The sequence below is a fragment of the Gouania willdenowi genome, chromosome 3 (assembly GCF_900634775.1).
Source record: "Gouania willdenowi chromosome 3, fGouWil2.1, whole genome shotgun sequence".
NCBI classification, from domain to species: Eukaryota; Metazoa; Chordata; class Actinopteri; order Blenniiformes; family Gobiesocidae; genus Gouania; species Gouania willdenowi.
This window is the reverse complement of record NC_041046.1, coordinates 29614871-29636622: the sequence shown is the minus strand read 5'-3', so window position 1 is coordinate 29636622 and position 21752 is coordinate 29614871. Positions and strand designations below refer to the sequence as shown.

The window sequence follows — 21752 nt, the reverse complement described above, 5'->3', positions numbered from 1 at the left end:
TAGAATGATGAACCATTAAATTGGCAGAGATGAAAAGAATACATGTACATATAGTTCCTCATGGGATCAACAGACGCCAATTAGGGATGTCCCGATACAACTTTTTCACTTTCGATACGATACTGATATTGCAGCCTTGAGTATTGACCGATCCGATATCAGCACAAATCATACATACTTTTATAACTTATTTTGTAGTGTGGAATGTTAGAAAAGGCTTGATCACGTGATGTTACTCTAACAGAGAACAATAGTCAACAATTCAATTTCACTTCAGTTATTTTTTACTGTCAGTATATGGTGGGAACAACTCAGGGTAGGGACAGAAACAACAAAAACTTATCGGAGCGCTTATATCGGAGATTTTGGATGCAGTCTGATAGAATCCGATATTGATTTTCTGGCTGATATCAGACCAATATCAATGTCGGATCGGGACACCGCGAACGCCAATATCTGAGAAGAGTCAAGTGTGAATATATTGGCTTTTATACTATATCATATAAGTATAGAACAACTTCAGAAAGACATGCCTTAATGTTGAATTATTTGATGTGAAAGCTCTTTAAGTATCAAGCAAAAACACATGTAGGTCTTTCACATGATGTAATTTCTAAAGGATAGAACATCCTGCAAAAATGACTATATACATATATATAAAATTGTTTTTTTTCTTGTTGTCCTAAATAATGGAGAAACTTGCAAATTAACTAAATACCAACGAATTTACTGTTAATGCCACTTTTTTATTTTAATTTTAATGAGTTTATGAATGTAGTGAGGTTTTTCTTTTTGGTTCTGATCAAAAACTGCTCTATCTAAACTTCCAACACTGTCCTGGGATGGTTCTGAAACTCTGAAAATGAATGATCAACTTACTAAGATGACAATCAAGTTTATCCTTTTTGTGATTGAAATACATTTGGACTAATCATTACACATTTTTTTTTTTTTTTTTTAATAGATGCTTGATTATGAAAATCTAATGCATCCTGGTGTCATAATTCCATAACTACCTTTCAGAACCAGTTCTTTCAGTGGTGATGCTGGAATGCACTGGATGCCTCAGCTACAACATTAAAAATGTTTTCTCTACAATGTTGTTACAAATGTTTCAATAATTATGAGCAATTCAAAATTTTACATTAAAGACTGACACTATCATGTTTTTTTTTTTTTTTTTTTTTTTGTTTCTACTCTTTATTACTGTTTTCTTCACCTACAAGACAATTTTAAATTTATATTTACATATTCAAAAAAAAAAAAAAAACATTGAGCAAAATGAAGATTAATTTATTGTGTGTGTGGCTTAATGAGAAGATTCAGGTGTTTCATGTGACTCATTATAGAAATAAATTACCCAAACCTGCAATTATTCATATGTACAATTGATTGGTGACAGAACAAAACCTTTTTAGCAGGCAAAACTCTGAAGTGACAAAATCCAAGTTTCTTAACTAAATATAAATTCGAATAAAAGAAAGAAAAAAAAAAAAGACATACTTATAAGAAACATTTTTTACTACAAACAGGCTTGTGGTTAGATTTAGGGTTTTTTTTTTTTTTTTAACAGAAAGCTTACACAAGAGGAAGGTTAACTTTTATTTTGCTATTTATTTCAGGCTCTGTAATTGTGATTAAAAACTTTAATTAAGAACAAAATTGTAATTGACTTTCTGAGAATTGAAAAAAAAATTAATTACAACTGGTAAAAATGCTGGTCACTGTAATCATAACTGAATTGTAATTTAACTTGGTTAATTGAAATCGTAATTGTAACTTAAAAGAAATGTAAATGACCCCAACCCTAGTTAGTATATGTATTTTAGGGTTAACTACAGCTGACCGTTGGGGTTGTATAACATCGCTCTGTCCACCCCTGGCGTAAAAAGCTATTTCCGCCCCTGGTGGCCCGCGAGAACACCTTCCTTAACAATATATTAATATAACGTAGAAACGAAATAATGGTCACACGTTTCACCAACTGCATGAAGTTGGCATAAGGACACGCCCCCTCCGCGTCGTCGTGATTGTCCCTGTGAACTGCATCAAGTGGTTAAAGTAGCTGTGGAGCCGCCCATGTTCATGTCTATTGATCAGCTGTCGCCACTGGCAGGCCCGTCTCACCACAGCCCGCTCGGTCGGGACATGGCGGGGATGCGTGTTCTCCTCCTCTCCGTGGGAATCTGCGAGTGTCGCACTGGGATGGTGCAGCAGGCTTTCCGTCGCCGCTAGGAGGGACCGTACATGGCGATGGAGGTCGAGGAGAACAGCTCGGCAAATGCAGCTCCAGCGGGCACCGGGAGCGGAGCTGATGTCGGAGATAACGGGGCTTGCGTTGACAGGCAGCCGGACACGGTGGTCCACCAGGGGCGGCTGAACCACACCGTGAGTCGGAGTGGCCGCAGCGGACCTGGAGCTCACACTGCTACGGGGATCCGAGTGCTAAAGGCAGGTCACACACGGGGATTCATGCACCCGGGACAAAGTGCTTTACAGAGCCATGTTATACATGTCACTGTCTCCATGTAATCACATAGTGGGATTAAAAGAAGGACACATCTAAAAAGCAGTCGTTACAACATTACATAACCACTGGACTCGCTGTGTGTCTGTGCGTGATTGACAGTCAGTGATGAGTGTCCCACAGCCATCCATTACGAACGTCACATGTTCCACTATGTATGTGTTAGTAGGGCTGGGCGATATGAATCAAAACTCATATCTCAATTTTTTTTAATTTTTTTTAAATTAAAATGTCGATATACAATATAAATCTCAATAACTTTATTCCAAAGGAAGTCTGACCAGAAACACAGTTCTGGATTAAATTTGCTGATGCAAAATGACACACAGGCACATTTATCAACAATCAGCTGCACAATATCTGGCACTTAGGTCTTTTTCTCCAATAAGGGACAGTACATGTGAGTGTGGCTTGTTTAGTGGATGGTCTGGGTTAAAACACACTCAGTAAGCCATCTAATCGTGCTTTTAATGCTGTTCTAGGAAGTAGTGAAAGCAGCGACTCCTAAAACAAGTGTTTTAAAACAAAAATAAGCTATTAGGGCTGAACGATTTTGGAAAAATAATCTAATTGCGATCCCTCAATATTGCGATTGCGATTTAAGAAGCAAATATCTTTTCAACGGCCTCTTGTCATGTATTTTTCAGTGAACACAAGCAATAAATCAATATAGTTCATAATAAACTATTTCAGATGCATTTAAACTTTAAATAAATATAAAATATACATTTTAAAGCATAGATTACAACAATAAAGTAAAAAAATCTGTGGCTGTACCTCTTCAACATATCTAACTAACCTAAAATTGCATTTTATGATATTGCAATAATATAGAAAATGCAATTAATCGTTCTGCCTTAATATATATTGAAATAAGCGATATTGTAATTTCCTATATCACCAAAGTAGAAAACTCGATATATCTTGGTTATGTTGCCCAGTTCTATGTGTTAGCCTGCTGCTAGGGGAAATGTCAGGGGTGTCCAATGTATGGTTTGTGGGCCAGATCCGTTTCTTCTCAAGGTCTAGTTTACTCCTGTGGGGTGAAGAAGTAAAGTAGAGAAGACAGAAATCAATAAGTACAAAAAGCTTCACGTATAAGTTCAAGAATAGAGGCAGACCGATTAATCGGGGCCTATTTTACCTTTCACCGATATCAGACGTAAGACTGGCTGATTGATCTGTTGAGCTCTAATTTGTAACCGATACACGAAGTTTCTTTGCATTGTATAACTTCTGTAGCTCTTTGCTGTGCTTTCTGTTTTATAAGCCAACACTTTAGAATCAGCAGGAATGATTACAAAATTACAACGTGCACGAGTTCATTGCTACCAACATCTTGCCTCTTTTTGATTTATCCAAATGTACTGTTTGTGATTTGAGCAACTTTAATTTTATTTATTTATTTTTTTGACATTGTATCTTGTAAAAGTTCCTTATTTCAATTTAGTAGTGTTTTTATTTTTTGTCTTGAATCACATTTTTGGTATTATAAGGATTTGTGTTCATGTCATGTACAGTGTGACGATATCTCGATACGGCGATACATCACAAATTTTTTTTTTTTTTTCTTCGCACAATCAATTATCGATATGCTCGCGCTAATTATCTTTTTTTTTTCTTTCTTTTTAAACCTTTTCTGCTTTTTCACTAAAATGTGCTGGTAGGTCTTCACAGAAATGTCACAGGAACCAGTACATTATTTACTGGAATAGTGCACTATAATGGTGTCACTGGTTAGAAACACCCTATTTTTTGTTTACAGAAAGCACTATTGGAGATACTTACTCATTTACATTGTTATGTTGACACTTATTTACAGAAATAGTAATAATAATAATAATAATAGTGTCACTGTTCATAGGACACTTTTTCAATTTATTGTATTTTTCATTTAATCTTTTTTTTCTTGTGAATGATCGTAAATTGATTTCTGACCAATATACCGACAATCGCAGTATCGTCATAATCGTGTGATAATGGTATCGTATCGTGAGGTGCCCAGAGGTTCCCACCGCTAGTATCCATGTGTATGTCAATGTTCTCATTTCACATGTTGACTAATATTGGTATCGGCACAGTCAGGCTCTTGTTCAGAACTCAAGCATCCTCTTGGATGAGGGTAAAAGTCTTCACGTTTAAATACAAATAATATTACATGGATGAATGAGAACCTTCACAGACAATAAATATGTAATGTTACACTATTTATAACTGAAATGATCATATTTGATGAGATTTCTGTATCAGCCTAAATTCCTTTTCACTGGAATCATTTCACTGCTCTGGGCAATGAAACTACTGCATTAATTACGTGTGAGTGTTTAAGGCATATTTCACTTTTATTATTTAAATCATTCTAGAAGAACTTAAGAAACATTTTGGTAGTGTTCTTACAGCTAACGGAAGGTCAAACAACCCCTTTAAGTCACTAAGCAGTCTTGATTTTCAAAGATTTTGTATGTAAACCTGGTAAATTATGATGTTGATCTTTTAGCTCTATAATGCACAGCTGGAATCCAACAGTTAAAGTGACATCATTTCACTACTGTTTCTTTTAGGAGCAGCTGTGATTACTAAAAATATATATCTTAGAAATACCTGTTAGGCATATATATTTTTGTCTGGTGATGCTGACAAAACACATTAGCACATTTGCTAACACATTAGATCTCAGCCTTTTCTTTTAAAATGAGTGAAATGACATTAAATGTGTTGCTGCTGCTACTGATGCTCTCTGTTTGAGGTGACTGAGTCCATATCCAGTCCAAATCTAGAAAGGAAATTGGTTTGATTAACCACTTAGATTGAAATGACTAAACTGGATTAGAATAAACTCTCTCTGTGTCAGCAGAGGAACATGAAGCGGAATGGCAGTCGGAGCTGCATGACCAGAAAGACCAGGTTTGGATCCCGAGAGCGGGACTGGCTGAAGGGGGACACGCAGCGAGGTTGTGTGTGCGTGTATCGGGGCACGGCGGACCTTCAGCCGCCTGCCTCTGGCCCCCAGGCCTCCTCCAGCCCTCAGACTGACCTCCAGCTGGTGCTCTGCTCCACCAGTACCACAGTGGAGGAACTGTGCGCTCAGAGGAACGGACAGGCACTTTATGCACAGCTGCACGGAGACCTGGTCAGGTAAACTCATCCATTTATAAGCATATATAGAATTATTTTGTCTATTGTCAGACAGATTTAATGGATGCTCAGATTTCAACTCCACTTTGCAGTGATGGTTAATGCTGCGGTAAGCAACTCATCAGTCTAGAGTTTGGCCCTTTTTAGGAGGAGAATGATGTTAATGGTAAAAGGTGAGATTACAGTAATCATGGACATTTCTAATATTTGATTTTATCAATATGATTTGCAGTAAGAATTTTAACCACATAACTAACATAAATCAGCATACAGTATATTTGAATTTCTCTTGCTCCCCATAGATTATTGCAGGGGTGTCAAACTCATTTTAGTTCAAGGGCCAAATACGGACCAGTTTAATCACAAGTGGGCCGCAAGTTTTAGGCAGGAAAACAAACTATTTCAACATTAATGTGCCAAAGTTTACACTTCCAGTTATAAACTAGGCATAAAATATGAAAGGCATCAACAAAATCCAAGTAATAAGTGACAAATACTTAAATGTCCTTTGATTTATTTATTTTTTGACCACATTTGATTTAATTTGGGGAGATTTTTTGGAATGATTTAAGGAAATTTGCAGGATTTTGGAAAAAAATTGAGTTCTTTCAATAACAATTTACATCCGAATTATTTGCACAAACACGCACGCAGACTTTTCTTGCTTCTATAGATAGATGATTCATATTTTCACTTTCTCCTGCGGGCCGAATCGGATGCTCTGAAGGGCCGGATTTGGCCCCTGGGCCTTGAGTTTGACACATACGGGTTATAGAAATGCATCATGATCAAAGCAAGCTTCCAATGCCTGTTTTAATGCAATCACAAGTACTACCATTTGAATGAAATATGTTCAGTATTAGTTGAAAATCTCAAAGATTATCTGGGAGCATTTTACATTTTACATTGCATTCTAAGCACATTGCAGCCCCAGTTCAATCTAGATGTTTGATAGATGCACTTACGTCACAAGTCCTTGAACAGTTAACTCAAATACATAACATACCTAAATGATCTTTTGTCTGAGTTAGTTTTTAGTGTCCTAAAAATAAGAACAAGGCTTAAATCTGTTGCAGTCAGACTCCACATCTCTCTAACTGTAGATCAATGCAGCCATCTTGTTATGTGACTGTGGGAAGATGTTGCTAGTCTCTGCTTTACATCTGTCACATGGGATCATCAAAGCTAGTAAAAAAAAAAAAATGCAATTAAAGTCAGTCAGCTTGTTCATATTGGTAAAGAAAAAGAAGCTTTTAAAGGCACACGCTTTAATATTGATGAAATATTTGTTTTTAGAATGTCTGTCTTTTGCCACTCTTATAGCCAGAAGACAGATTTTGATGAGATGGAAAGAATGTAAGCCTCCAACATTTACACAGTGGATTAAAGACATGTTGTACTTTATAAACTAGAGAATGAGATGAGGTATACTGTCAGAGGGTCAGCTGACACGTTCTTACTGTAATGGCAACCCTTTCTAAGTCTAAGCTCTCATCATTTTATAAATGACTGAACATTACGTTCTTTCTCTGTAACAGGCATTATAAACCCAAACATTAGAAACTTTATTTAGTCTTTAGGTGTCCAACATGTAACATATTGTAACTCACTGGACTGTATTTTGTTTACTCGCTTTTTTATTTCATTATTAGAATAACTATTTTATGATTTTCTTTATGTTATTGTTGTCATTGTTATTGTTAGGTATTATCATTATCTCATTTAATTACTGTACGTATGTCTTTCAATTATTATTACCATTACTTTGTTGTTGTTTTTAATCTTTAGACTCTATTGTGGGGGGTTCTTTGTTCTAATTTCAACAGTAAGAACCACTTATTCTGATGACTGTGTTGTAAAAAAAATAAATCATAAAATCATTTTTAAAAAAAAAAATAAAAGAATGGAAGACTTGCAGTTTTTGAAATCGAAATAGTGTAATGACTAAAATTCGGTGCAAAGTATTGTATTATTCATGATAAAGGTGCTCGAGTGGGAAAAAATGGGTCAGTTTTAAAGCTAAGGAGCCTGCAGAGAATCTACCTTATTGTTGCGTGTTTTGATCAACTTTTACCGTATGTGTGTTTGCTAACCGACCATGAACAATGACTTTGTCTTTTTGTTCTACAGGAGACTTGAACTTTCAGAGCGTCCCCTTCAGCTGGTGTATGACTACCTGACGTCGATGGGCTACTCAGACCCTGTACGAGTTCAACAGGAAGCTGCCAACTCAGACCTTAGCTGTCTAATACGGTTCTACAGTGGTGAGTAGCTCACTATGTTAGCCAGTACCAGGGTTGGGGTCTATTATATTTATAATTGTGTAGTTGATAATTAATTGCAATTATGGCGTAATAATAATTGCTGTCGTAATCGTAATTGAGTTCAGGTAATTGACTTTGTATTTGTCATTGCCATGAAAATTCAACAAAATATTATAATTTAACGCAAAACTGGGGAACCATGTTACAATTCTATGTACAGTTATGCACATATCTAGGTAGCAATTATTAAAATATGTTTCACAAGAAGCTTTCCCACAATTTACCATTTAAAAAAAAAATTGAAATCTTGAGGTATACTGACACAAAAAAGGGTCAGACACCCACACCGAAAATATTAAAAACCTATATTTTCATTGATTAGGAAGCCAAAAAGGTAACCAATAGATATGAAAGAAATGGCATGATAAATATTTGTTTTTAGAGTATTTTACAGCTGATTTAGGAAATGTTATCATAAGAGATGCTAACAGAAAGCTAACACAAGAGGAAGGTTCACTTTTATTAGGTTATTTATTTCAGGCTCAGTAATTGTGATTAATTGTAATTGAACTTTAGTAATTGAGAACGTCATTTTAATTAACTTTCTGAAGGTAAAAGAACAATTGTAATTGGAAAGAATGCTTGTCACTGTAATCTTAATTTAATTGTAATTGAACATGGGTAATTGAAAACTTAATAGTAACTGAAAAATGTAATTGATCCCCACCCTGGCTCGTACCCCTGCTTTCTAATGCGTACCCACTTAAAATGGGTATTGCTCTGAAAGGTTCTGTGTAGTTTTTTTCCTGCACTTACAGTGGATTTTTGTCCTGCTTTGTAAAGCATGTAAGGTTGATTGAAATCTCTGAATTGCCCATTGGAGCGAATGAGCGTGTGAAAGGGATGTGCGTCTCTGTCTGTGGGCCCTGCTGCAGACGTCTACCCATGCCTTAGGCTAAATGTGAGCTGAGATAGGATGTACAGGATCTATGAGAGAGGTCTATGACAGTAATAGGCACACAGCCACAGATGATAGCCCATTAACATGTGCTGACCGAAATGGAAAGGCAGACAGTTAAAGGTGCAGTCCGTAACTTTCAGATCCCTCCCTCCCCCTTCTTCTCTGCTGCTCTCTTGCCCTGCCTCCAAAGTCCCTTCCTCAGAGGAGCTAACAAGCTAACGTTAGCCCGACAGTAACATCACAGTAACATAACATGCACTGTTAAAAGCATATTACTGCAGCGTTTCTCTCTCTGAATGTGCACACACCAACCTATCAGCAGCAACAACAACACAGTGTCACTCACAGCAGCCCACACGGAGGCTGCAGTGATGGCAGCTTGCACACGTGCAAACAACACATGCACTACAGAGTTACAAATCAAACATAATGTAAATCAAGCAACAGTAATTAACTTTCAAGCAGAAAAGTTGCCAATTCCATCTTCTACTCTTCCAGACCATACACTGTAATAAAAGACGACGCTCCAGGCACTACCTCGCTATGAGCATTGCTGTGTTTTGGCCACAGCGGAAGGGGGCGGGGGCTGTGAGCAACAGCTGTCAAACAGTCCATCAAACACAATCTTGGCTCTGATTGGTTCTATTTGCTTGGTCGCGGTGCATTCTGGCAAACTGCCAAAGGCTGCAGGAGCATCAGGGAGGACTCAATGAGTCTGTTTTTTTCACACAAACTACTAGTTTCATGTAAAGTTGTCCTTACATAGTGACAGCTAATAAGAGTTACGGACTGCACCTTTAACAGGCTGCTAGTGCCATTTGAGAGCCATGGCTATAGAGTTTGGTATCTTTTTTTTTTTTCTTGCAGCCGAACCTTCGATTGAATAGTTATATTTATTGATAATTAATTGTACTCTGAAAAAAGAACATTTTTGGAGCAACTTAAGTGAATTGTTTCACTTGGTTAGAGGTAAATGAGTTAAGTAAATAAGTTAGATTAACACAAGTGATTTAATTGACTAAACGTAATTTAATTGTTCTTATATCAATGTTTTACATTAGTCTAACTTAAAATGAAGCCAAGTCAACTTGAAGTTTTCAGTTTTTTCCAACTCTGTAATTTGTATAACTCAAAAGTAAAATACTGCTCTTTCCTGACATGATACTATCGTCTTCTTTTCTTTCCTGCTGCAGCACCGAGTAGCAGGGTAGGGCCTTGCTCAAGGGCCGATAGCGATGAGGCACGGTGGAATTCAAACTAGCAACCCTCCAGTTAAAAGTCTGCTTCTGTAACCATTCGGCCACCCCTCTGCTTCTAGCCTGATACGACAATTTAATGACAATTCCTCTTTGTAGTAACCTTAATTTATTTTATTTTATTTTTACTTAATAAATAAAATTACAATTTTAACATAAAATCTGAATTTTCTTCTGGGTATTTTTATAGAGAAATTCTACACAAGGCGAAGACATCATGACTTCAGACGCAGAGCATTAGGAGAAACTGAATTAATGCAGGTTCACTCTAATGAGAATAGCAGGCTGTAGACAGAAATGTGATTAAAACTCAATCAGAACTTTAAGTTATACTTCAAGAACTGCTGAAGTACACATTTTAGAGTGTATATATATATAGAGAGAGTATAAATATAATGTGATGAATGTTCTTCTGCACCATTAGCACAATGAATACTATAAACTCATCATGGTTTCCTGTGGTGGATGACTGACATGCATCTAATAGTGTTGCATGCTTTATTTACTCCATGACTAACTGTTTACATATCTAAGAGCCAGTGTGAGGAACATTAGGCTCATGGTTAAAAGTTGCTCACAGTCTTTTCTCACACTTTACTTTCCACCACGATTCCTTCTCTACTAGTGCTCATGCTTGAGTAGCAATTTAATATTTGCACATTAGTAAATAAATGGTGAATGATGTTGTGTATTGCTCTCAACTTTAATAAACTAGCTCAGAGTCCTGCTGATTCAGCATCTATACTCAGCAAATTTCAGTTTAGATGAGGAAGGCTGTGCAAAGTCATAATATCTGAGGGCTCCATATGCTGGAATGCCGCGAGGCTTTACAGTATGTGTGTTATGACTATCATTATATATATATGAGTTTTGTGAGTATTTTAAATTGGTTGTGAAGCTTAAAATGTGTTTGTATTTTATTCTCTAGCACACCAATTTGCACAACCTTTATTTGAAGCATCACTCGGTGCAGAAATAGGCTATAATTAGCCTTCACTCATTGTGCTTTAAAAGGACAAATCCTTAAAGTTCACCCATTTCTCATCATCATGTATGCAGTGAGACTCTTCTAAACAAAAGAGCTGGTCACATCTCAGCTACTATTAGCAGTCAAACCACATGAGCCAGAGCCTGGCCAGGCCACTCTCAGAGCCTCTCTCCCTTCTTTTATCAGATCATGGGAAAAAAAAGACCTTGGACTAGGGCTCTATGGTTGTCAGGCCTGTTTTGAGGCCAAACGGAAGAACTTGACTTTGTAAAACTAGACCATTTTTTTTTTTTCTTTCCAAACTATTTTATTTTTACATGTGAACACAAGCTCACTAACAGATAAATACTACCATAACATTGTTAAAGAGTTTGCAATGTCCCCAAAAATTTTTTTATTTTCTGTTTTTATGAGAATTAAGGTACAAATGTTGGTAGATTTTGTTTTGCCATTCCTTTTTTTTTTTTTTTTTTGTTATTGTTTTGCCATTCCTGATAATGATAGACCTGCAAAAAAAATTGAATAAATAACATTAATACTAACCATGTGCAATAGGGCTATGTGCAATAATATTAAAACTTTAACTAACAATTAACTAGGCCACGGGTGGTGTGCAATGAATTTAGCAATCGGTGCACTTCGTTATTTAAGACAAAATATTAGCACGTCTGCACTTTATCTTCTGCACTTATGCACTTTAGCTGCAATGGTCGCTTTATTTCTTGTCTGTCCTAAGCTAAATGTCCTTATATTTGAGTCTTTTATTGTAAAAAAAATTAATTTATAAAATAAAATAAATAAATAATATAATAATAATAAAAAATCTAAAAAAGGTTTTAAATGAAAATAATGAATGAAATATGGAAAAATAAAACAAAAAATTAGGTTTTAAATATTTTTTGTTAATTTTATTCGTAGATCGTTGCTGGGGAAAAGATTTGTGTGCGTGTTTGCATGCATGTGTGTGTGCGTGTGTCTAGCAAGTGATCTTTCCAGGGTTTGGTTTTGCATCGTGTCGGCTGGACTGTGTATGCGTTGTTACAAGAGTACACCAACAGCCTTGTTTTAAGAGCCTTCTCCCAGGTGTTACCTTGCCTAAAGGCTGTTGCCAGGGGTGATGATCTGACTAATCATGTGGTCATTCAGTAAAGACTGCAGCTGAAACACCATATTTGGTGAACTGCATGAGTAAGCTCTGTGTCAAATGGCTTTAAGAGTCCCTGTCATTGGACGTTACTTGTTTCCGAGAGCAGTTGGAGAATGAAATCAGAGATTATGCAGCAGTGGAGATACTTATAAATTCCAATCTTTGTGTGTGGCTCACAGCAATTTCTTCATTATATTAAGCAGTAATTTGTTTTCTTGCAAAATGATTAGAGGCACTCTAAAATGATCGAGCGAGCATAATGAGAGCAGCCTTCATTGTTGTGACTGCATGAGAAATGTTTTAAATTTGAGTGCACTGACCCTGTAACAGTGTACAGTATGTAATCTGATGTACATACAAACATCTCTAAGACATTTTTTTTAAATCTTCATTGCTGTAAAAATCCAGTCAGTGAAGTGAGTCAAAGTTCAGTGTAGCAGGTCATTCATTAACGTCCTTTTTTGTTTTCCTTTACTTCTTTCATTCTCTCTCCCCACAATCACCCCTCTTTGCACTGATTAAATTAAAACAAACAGGGACAAGGGAGGTAACATTTCTACATACTGACTCAGTAAAAAGGCTCCCAGTGAAAGCAGATGCAGAGATCTAAAGGGTCAGTGGTTCTTTGTTCTGGCCCTTAAAGCCACAGCACAAAAACAGCCTGCTGTTATCTTTGGTGCCCAACCCCTGGGCTGTTTTTCACCTCTGAGTGGATGATCTACATTTTCTCTGAGTTTAGAGACCTGAAGCTGCTGTGTGTGTCCTGTAGTTTGAGTTAAGACTCTACTAGTACAGTGCCCGTCAGAAGTATGTATTCATATAGTGGGGACTTAAGTAGTGTTGTCAGTTATGGCCAAATGAGTATGTGTTTGAAGGTTGGATGTACAAAGAGGTGTACATACTCTGTAGTATTATAAAGGGGTATACTGTATGTGTGGGTGCAAAGTAAAATGGCCTGTGCGATTTCCCTGGTTTGATTCTATGAGACATGCGGATAATAAATGTGTTTGTTTTTTTTACTAATTTTTATATTTTTTTTGTTTGATGTATTTTTCTGTAATTAATGTTTTTTGAGTCATTCTGTGTATTTTTGTATCTTTCTGTTGTCTTTTTGCGCATTTTTTTGTATAGATATTGTTTTTTGTTGCCATTGTAGTTTGATTCTGGAGTCATTTTTGTGTATTTTGTATCTTTCTGTTGTCTTTTTGTGCATTATTTGTTTAGATATTGTTTTTTGTTGCCATTGTAGTGTGATTCTGGAGTCATTTTTGTGTATTTTGTGTGTGTGTGCGCGCATCAGCCTCGCGCATGCACATACTCCGTCACAGGTTGTTGAAATGCGTGAGACGCAGCGTGTTAGTGAGCAATTACACTGACCGTTATATGGTTTAATGGGATGCTTGTCGGTGAAAGACTCACCAGTGGCTGACGGTTTCAAATGATCTATTCAGAGAGCTCCCGTTTTTTGGACGCTGATGATGGCATGGCACAGTGATGGAGACGGAAGAGGAAGTCGACTCACGGGAATATTTTTAAATGACCATGAAACATTAACTGAAATAACTTTTAGCAGTTCAAAAACATATTTATATTGACCTTCTTTTTTACACCCAAACAAACTGCGACACTGTGACGCCATGACCCAGTGACACGGAACCGGAAGTGGCACGCTCAATACCAAGAGGAGGCCGTAATCTTAAAATTAAAATGAATGTTTTGCAACACCAAATTACTCCAAAATAACGGATGCACACACTTGTAGTATTTGGAAGCTGTTGACAAAGTTTCAGGTCAAACAGACACCATGCCGGGGAGATATTCGCTCCACAAGCATTCACACACACACTTACACATGCACGCAGACCTTTCTTGCTTTTATTATTAGATATTAGGCAAAGATTGGAAGATGAGTCATCTCAGAGTAGTGTGAACTCACACAGTATTGCTGGTGGTCATTTAACAGAAGGAATATAAAAATAAATTGAGAACAGGGATGTTCAGATGACAGATTATGATGCAAGGTCTGAAACTCAGACAAATACCAGGTATGACGTGAGAATTAAACCAGACATTGGTGCCAAATGTTACTCACCTACTGTCTTTGGAGGTTGTGACCCAGTAATGAATCGTGACCAGGCAGGTTTTTAGCGCAGTGTCAGTTTGACCTTAGCATAAATGGAAATATATCTATTTCACTTTAAATATAATGTTAGTTTGTCTATGTCAATGACTGAAATGCTATGAAGTTATTCTGAAGGCTGATGTTTACATGTACCTCTCATTTCTTGCTAACAGGTTCACATAAACAGATGTCCCAATCATTGATTAAAAAAACCCAGCTGTGCTTATTTTTTTTTTTTTATTTTTTTTTTTACCATGTCTGCACATGTCGTCAAAGGTCAACACTGTAGTGCAATTGTTTTGTGACAGCTATACATGTTTTATTATTGTAATTAAATAAAGCCCTATTTAAGGAAAAAAAACTTTATTAAAGGGAGAATATAAAAAGAGAGGGCAGTGTTACGCTCTAGTGAGGGGGGAAAGGAACAGGGAAGAGGGAGTCAGGGTAGGACAATGGAAGGGGTGGGGAAGAGTCGACTATTTTAAGTTGAGAGTGCAATGTGGTGATAGTTGTGCATATTCTACGTATGATGTTATTCTTGGGATGCATTGTGGACGACACACTGCCTACCAGCCTTCAGGGTCACAAACGGGTATATTCACAACTCCAAATCAAAACACTATAAAAATGTGATATTTAAGGTTTGAATTCAAATTATTTAAATGGCCGGTTTCAGAGTTTATGGATATCAGCTGTTATTACAAATCAGCTGCTGCTTGGTTGTTGGGCTTTAAGACCGACTAGTGATTTGTTACTGTGATTTCTTGCAGTTGCCCCTCAAAAACTCACACATTTCTGGTGTTTTTTCATGGACTGAAGGTTGTGGCAAAGCAATGGCAGATGTTTATTTTGGGGCTTACACAGAAAGATTTGAATCCGGATAAAATTGAATGTCTCACGGAGTGAGGTGAAATCACAGACAATACCGGGAACAAACGAGAACAAAAATGGTGTCAAATGAATCACTGTCTTCCTTGTCTGGAGAAAAAAGAAACACAAGAAATCACAATAACAATAAATTAAAAACACCTCTGTGGTTCCAACGACGGGACTCCCCATCCCACAATGCAATTGGCAAAACTTTTCCAACATTGTCAATAAGAGAGTGTTTAGAATAGAGCAGCAATTTAAACCTTTTACATCATTTTTTTTTTTTTTTTTTTGAGCAAATGACCTTTGATTTATTGATCTATCAGGCCTACACAATGTCTTTAACTGATGAAAGAATATTATCCCTAGCAGTTTAAAACAACCCTATACCAGTGTTGTGCTAGTTACTGAAAAAAAGTAACTCGTTACCGTTACTAGGTACTTCATTCACAAAGTAACTCAGTTAATATTTTGATTACTTACACCAAAAAGTAATGCGTTACTGGAAAAAGTCACTTTTGAGTTACTTAGAATTAAAGAATGTATTATTTATTTTGGGTCATTTGTGTCCGTACAGCTTCATATCAGTGCTGTAATAATATAATAATCCACTGTTGATCAGCTGCTATAAAACAACCATAAATGATGTGCATATAAAGCACAAAACAGCGGCTCCAAAATTAAAACAGTAAATTTTCAGCCTTAGCACAGTAATGTAAAGTAAGCTGTGCATATTCCAGGTGCACATTCTGCTGTTGAAAATGCTTATAAAAATTATTTGTGGAAAAAGGATGTCACAGCATTTTTCTCAGCTACACAATGCTAAACATATCATGTTAATGAGCTGCTGTTAGCAGTGACTCAGCAGCAGCGACAGGCTGCATATTTACAACAACATACCGTGCAATAGTTTGGCTGACCTGTCCCTGGATAACAGTCACAGTCCGTTAAAATCCAGTCGCAGCGTTAGCTTAGCTTCACTGATGCATCTTTTGGAGACAAAAATAATGCGCGTATTTCCACTCTGAGAAGCTCGTCCTGCTCTCGCATTGACTCGCCATGATTGGCGCACGTGATGTAAACAGATTTTACCGTGTTTGGCTCGGCATCCCGCAAAAATATGTAGCGCCACTGTAAGCAGGAAGTACACTGCTGCTAGCAAAGTAACGGACAAACTCACCATATTGTAATGGTAACGGCGTTATGTTTTAGAAAAATATTGCTTTACAGTACTAGTTTCTGTCAAAAGTGATGTTGGGCGTTACCGCCCAACACTGCCCTATACATACAGTCAGTAAGCAGAATATATCAGTTTGTTAGAGAACACTATCAGAACGAGGTGTGAGGTTTGAATGGTGAAGTTTATAGTTTCGCAAACATCGGTACGGATGCAGAAATAGGAAATGGAGTACAATTGGACTTGAGAGGCGACAGCTCTAAGATTATTAAAAGAAAGTACGACTTATTGCATTACAATGTTTTGTTTTTGGTGCCCTATATGTTCTAAATGTTAATAAATATGGATACCAGTGGAGCCTGTTGTCCACACTCTGTTTTCTTCACACCCTCAATGAGGATGATGCTTTACTTTTCCCAAAACATTCATTGTTTATTTGAATCAATCATAACATCATCATAACTTCTCCTACTCATTCATGTACTGCAAAATAAACCCCTCCTCGACGTCCGATGTGAAATTCTTTCACAAAGTCGACTGTTGTTTTCCTTACACCAGTTAACACAGACCACCAAGGAGAGGCATTTATGGAGTGGGTTGAATTTGAATTTGCTGCCAAAAAGAGCTTGCTGTTCTGAGTCAAATTAGACTGTGTTTCCGCCTCCACTGACCCCCTACTGCATGCTAATGCAATCTATGCAATCTTTAGCAAGACAAAAAAGGCTCTAGGATACTGGCAGTATTGTGTTTGCTGAGTGTTCAACAGTTGACTTGTAATCAGTGTGTGGATAAAAACCTGAAAGCATTTGTTCATTCTAAGGTGAGGTCTGACAGAGAGAGAAAAAGACAATAACATTAGTGCAATCATGTCTCATAACAGTTATATAGACATAATGGTACAATACTGTTTACATACATTCTGTTCTAGGTCAGAAATGTGTTGACTCATCTAAAATATCTGATGTGAAAGGATATAGGATTTTAAATTATAGCTGATGCACAGTAATAGTGGGGGCCAGGCAATTTAGCTTGTAAAAGCAGATTGTAAAGGGCTGTCGAAAATTAAATCATTAAGACAAAAATCTGATAATACACAAACTGTATCTAAACAGCATGTACATGTTGGTCATTTGTTTTTCTATTAGTGAATAACTGATGTTTAAAACTGCCATTTTTGCATTGACTTCAATTGTTCGCATGAGATCAAAATTAAAATTGCTGTAAAAACTGTAGTTCTTGAGCTACACATTTTCTAAACATCATCTAAAATGAATTAGTATATGTTTACAACACTATTTACAGTCATTCTGATTCACTGTAGTTTTGGTAAAGGGAAAATCTACATGGATAATTTGTGTAAAACGTCTGAAGATGTGCTGTAGCAAGTGAACAAAACCCGAGGGAGGAGATAATAATAATAATCATAGGTTTCATAACGAAAGAAAGATGTAACATCATCTAACAGGAACTTAATATAAGCTATAGATTAAAAAACAAAGCCATTTGGTAGGCAAGGGCATTTATTTTTTGAATCAATAGTTAATATACTTGTAAAGCCTTTTTACTTCATGTTCACATCTCAGCTCCACTGCCTGTTGTTTATTGTTGTATATTCATCAAACACAGGGCAAACACAGGTCATAGAAGTACAACTTGTGATATGGCACTGCATTGCCCTAAAGCCAAGGATTATGATTTAAAAGTTTAGAAAAAAAAATACAAATAAAATAAAATAGGAATTTATAAATTCACATTTGGACAAGAGTGAATCATTAGGCTTAATTGTTAAATTTGTTTTGTAATTTTCTTCCTAAAACTTCCAGTCACAGCCTCAGTGTTCAATGTTGCATCATGTGTCATTTGATAGCTCAGAGTTAGCCTGCCTTAACCTACTAGTTCTCTGGAGATAAACATTATAATATACTGTAGGAATTTTAGCTGTTACTTGTCACACTTTATGTTGATTAGCTGGCTTTTTGGACAACATATTTTAATGTTCTGAGCAGGGTTCCTCAAAATGTTAGGTTCTAATGAGCCTTTAATATGGGATCTTGCAAAATAAAATAAAAAAATGGGGATGACTGCTGTAATCCTTATGACACTCTGCCATCTACAATCCTGATTGTCGTTTTTGATTAACTAACTTGAATTTATGAAAACCTTAATCACATTAAAGCTGCAGTTTGTAGAATCCTCTCTCCGCTCCGTTTTGAAACCGAAACCGAAGCCGAACCTCCTTTACCGGTATATTTTCTGAACGCTCTTAGCGACTTTTTTCTTAATATAGACTAGTGACAAATGTATGGACTTTATCTTGTGTTATTGGAGATTTGTCTGGTGTTTTAGACACTGTAACATGAACGCACGTTTCACTCTAGTTACTGTCCGGAGCAACGCGGTTGCTGCCGTCAGCTCATCCCCGCCGGGTGGCACAGAGATCCCTGCTGACTGCCGCTCTGAGCGGACTGACAACCATCACTCTGCTTCCAGACTTTAGAATTAATTCACCTTGAATAAGCTTATCTTGGTTTACACGCGTCTGTTATCACTCTCTCTCTGACACCTGTGTGTGTGAGTGGGGCGGACCCCACACATAGCGATCTGTTCCTCCTCAGTATGTTTGTGGCTTTAAATTGTTGCTTCTCCACATCGGTCTGTCTTTTTCCTTTTGATTAGTTGTGTAACTGTTGTCTCTAACGGTGTTATGGAGACTTTTGCTGGGATGTCCGTCATTACACTTAAACTACCGTGGGTACCTGAACACCAATAGTAATGCCAAAAACAGCTCATGGAGCACATGTGTTTGTTGAAAGATCTCTGACTGGCTGAAGTCCAGCGTGTCACGCTCCTGGATTTATAAATGTCATTTTTCAAAGGAGTATAGCTACACTGTCCACTCAGAACACTTTGATTACAATATGCTCAAAGATTATTATGGGTTTCTGACCAAATGATGCCAAAAAAAAAGTTACAAATTGCAGCTTTAAGACTTTGACGAGCACAGCTTTAAAATCAACACACTTCATCAAATGATGCAAAGCTTGGCAATCGTGTGTTTTTCAGAAAAAAGCAGCAGAGCCTGCCTGCTGTGCAAACTGGCATAATTCAATGGAACTCTCATTCAGCAATAATACAGCAGCTTACTCACATGTTAGACTGCATTACTGGAGAGAAACAGAGAATTTTTATTGTCAAAATACAAATGTGATTTTGTTTTAATAGATTTTTAAAAGTTCAGATTAGAAAAAAAGGTCTTACCCAATCGCTATGAGAAGAAGCAGAGATCACTTTACAGTCAGATTTACCCACAGGTATAATGTGTGAGAAAACAGGCCCGTTATCTTTCTAATAACTTACGTCAGAGCCATTAATGTAATAACTGCACCCTGGAGTCACCTAATCTATAGGTGATATCATCATGATCTGTGACTCAGCTCTGTGTGTGGGCTTTTCTCTCCTAGAGCGTCCAGTGAATGCTGACCAACAGGACCGGACCTTATTGAAAGGTGTGTTCAGCGTAAGGAAGGGCAAGACGCAGCTGCACAAGTGGGCAGAGCGGCAGGTCATCCTCTGCGGCACCTGTTTAATCGTGGCCTCGGTCAAAGACAGCACGACGGGGAAGATGCACATCCTGCCTCTGGTCGGGGGAAAGGTGAGAGTTAGCCTGAGAGGGCGTTCACCTTTCACTCTCACGCTTACAACAACACAGCTGTGTTTGGAGGCCGGATGGAGGTAAAAGGATGATGACACACTGTTATGAAGAATTGTGTCATTGAACTTGGTGCTCCTTAAGTCTTTGGATAACGCGCTTTATGAGTCCATACAAAAGATTTTTAAAGGAAGAAACAATTGAAAAAGTTATAAAGAGTCTTGCAATGTTATTATTGGTACTGTTTGTAGCCCCTCTATATTTATAAAAGTCAAAGAGAAGCTGGTCATCTATATAAATATATATCAGTTAGTTCCGACCAAGTAATTTGATTGGACAACAGACATTCCAAAAGTGCTGACATGAGTAACAACAGCACCGAGACGTCTGACCGATCCAGGGGGGGGGACTGAGACGAAAATGTAGCCCTGGCATTTTCTATTCAGACCAACTCACCACATTATCAGCAGTGTTTGGAATAACGGCGTTTAAAATAACGGCGATTTTCAGTAACGGGGTAATCTAACTAATGACTCTTTACGCCGTTACAACGGCGTTATCATTACTGAACGTTAAATGCGGTGCGTTACATGCATTGATTGAATAAACTTTTATTCGAAAGCATCCCTGGCTTCTTACTCAGCTGTAGTGAGGAGGCGGGTTAAAAACAAGGTGAGCGATTATGATTGGCTAAGGCGACGTGCCAGCACACGCGACACACACACGCGACACACGCACGCACACAACCACTACAGATTTGATGAATCAGCAGAGATTGAGAGAGAAAAGTTGGCATTTTTAAGGTGGCGATACAAACACTACTTTAAATTAATTGTGGTCAAAGGCAAGAACGTACATGTGAAGTGTTCATTATATCCAGGAGTGAAGACTTTGTTAACGTCCGTTGTAAGCAACTCAAATTTAATGAAGCACCTCACAACGACACACTCATCTAAAAAAATCCTAATTCTTTGACATAGAGCAACTTTCTTTTTTTATTAACAGTAACACAAATAGTTACTTTCCTTGGTAATGAGTTACTTTTATTATAGAGTAATTCAGTTACTAACGCAGTTACTTTTTTGGAACAAGTAGTGAGTATTTATACTGTAACTAATTGCTTTTTTAAAGTAACATTCCCAACACTGATTATCAGCGGACACCACGAAAAAGCCATTATTAAGTCAGTAATGCTCTTAATGTCTTAATTTGAATTATTATTCCCCCAAAACACCTTAAAAGGGAGAAACTTTTTGACCCCTTTTTACCAATTTCCTTTGGCTATTTTGCAACTTCTTTTGTCACATTTTTGACCCTTTTCAAAACTTTCCAGTTAATTTTAGACTTAAGCTACCTTTTGCCAATGCATACACATACACCTTTTCTTGGTTTTTTGTCATTTTTTTTTGCGAGTTCTCTTTGACGCTTTAATCCAAATTTAGTCCTTTGTTACATTTTTTTGATGACTTTTCATCCCAATGAGTTACCTTTTGTCCAATTAATAGCACTTGTTTCCTTTTCTTCCTTACTTTTTACCTCTCTTTGTTCCACATTTTTGCCCTTTTACACTGTTGTTTGCCACATTTTGCCCTTTTTCTTTTTTCTTTGCCACATTTTGCTACCATTTGCTACCAAGCTACCATTTGCCATTACATA

General features: G+C 37.1%; 1 protein-coding gene and 1 long non-coding RNA gene across 3 annotated transcripts in view; one reads left to right on the top strand and one right to left on the bottom strand.

Annotated features, from left to right (window-relative positions):
• Positions 1 to 21752, bottom strand: part of LOC114455107 (uncharacterized) — a 24892-nt gene extending 3140 nt beyond the window's left edge. Inside the window, exons 1-2 of the long non-coding RNA XR_003672651.1 lie at positions 21729 to 21752; positions 21550 to 21692 (exon numbers count right to left, since the gene is read on the bottom strand). This is a non-coding gene — a long non-coding RNA (uncharacterized LOC114455107). The remainder of the gene's footprint in view (positions 1 to 21549; positions 21693 to 21728) is intronic.
• phlpp2 (PH domain and leucine rich repeat protein phosphatase 2) overlaps positions 1990 to 21752 on the top strand; it is a 40635-nt gene continuing 20872 nt past the window's right edge. Inside the window, exons 1-4 of one of the 2 annotated variants that reach the window (XM_028436011.1) lie at positions 1990 to 2451; positions 5382 to 5662; positions 7793 to 7926; positions 19909 to 20099. In XM_028436011.1, the coding sequence (XP_028291812.1) occupies positions 2248 to 2451; positions 5382 to 5662; positions 7793 to 7926; positions 19909 to 20099 (810 nt within the window). In that variant the 5' untranslated portion in view covers positions 1990 to 2247. Of the gene's footprint in view, positions 2452 to 5378; positions 5663 to 7792; positions 7927 to 19908; positions 20100 to 21752 lie in introns of both variants that reach the window. The other variant, XM_028436002.1, reaches the window with a different exon arrangement.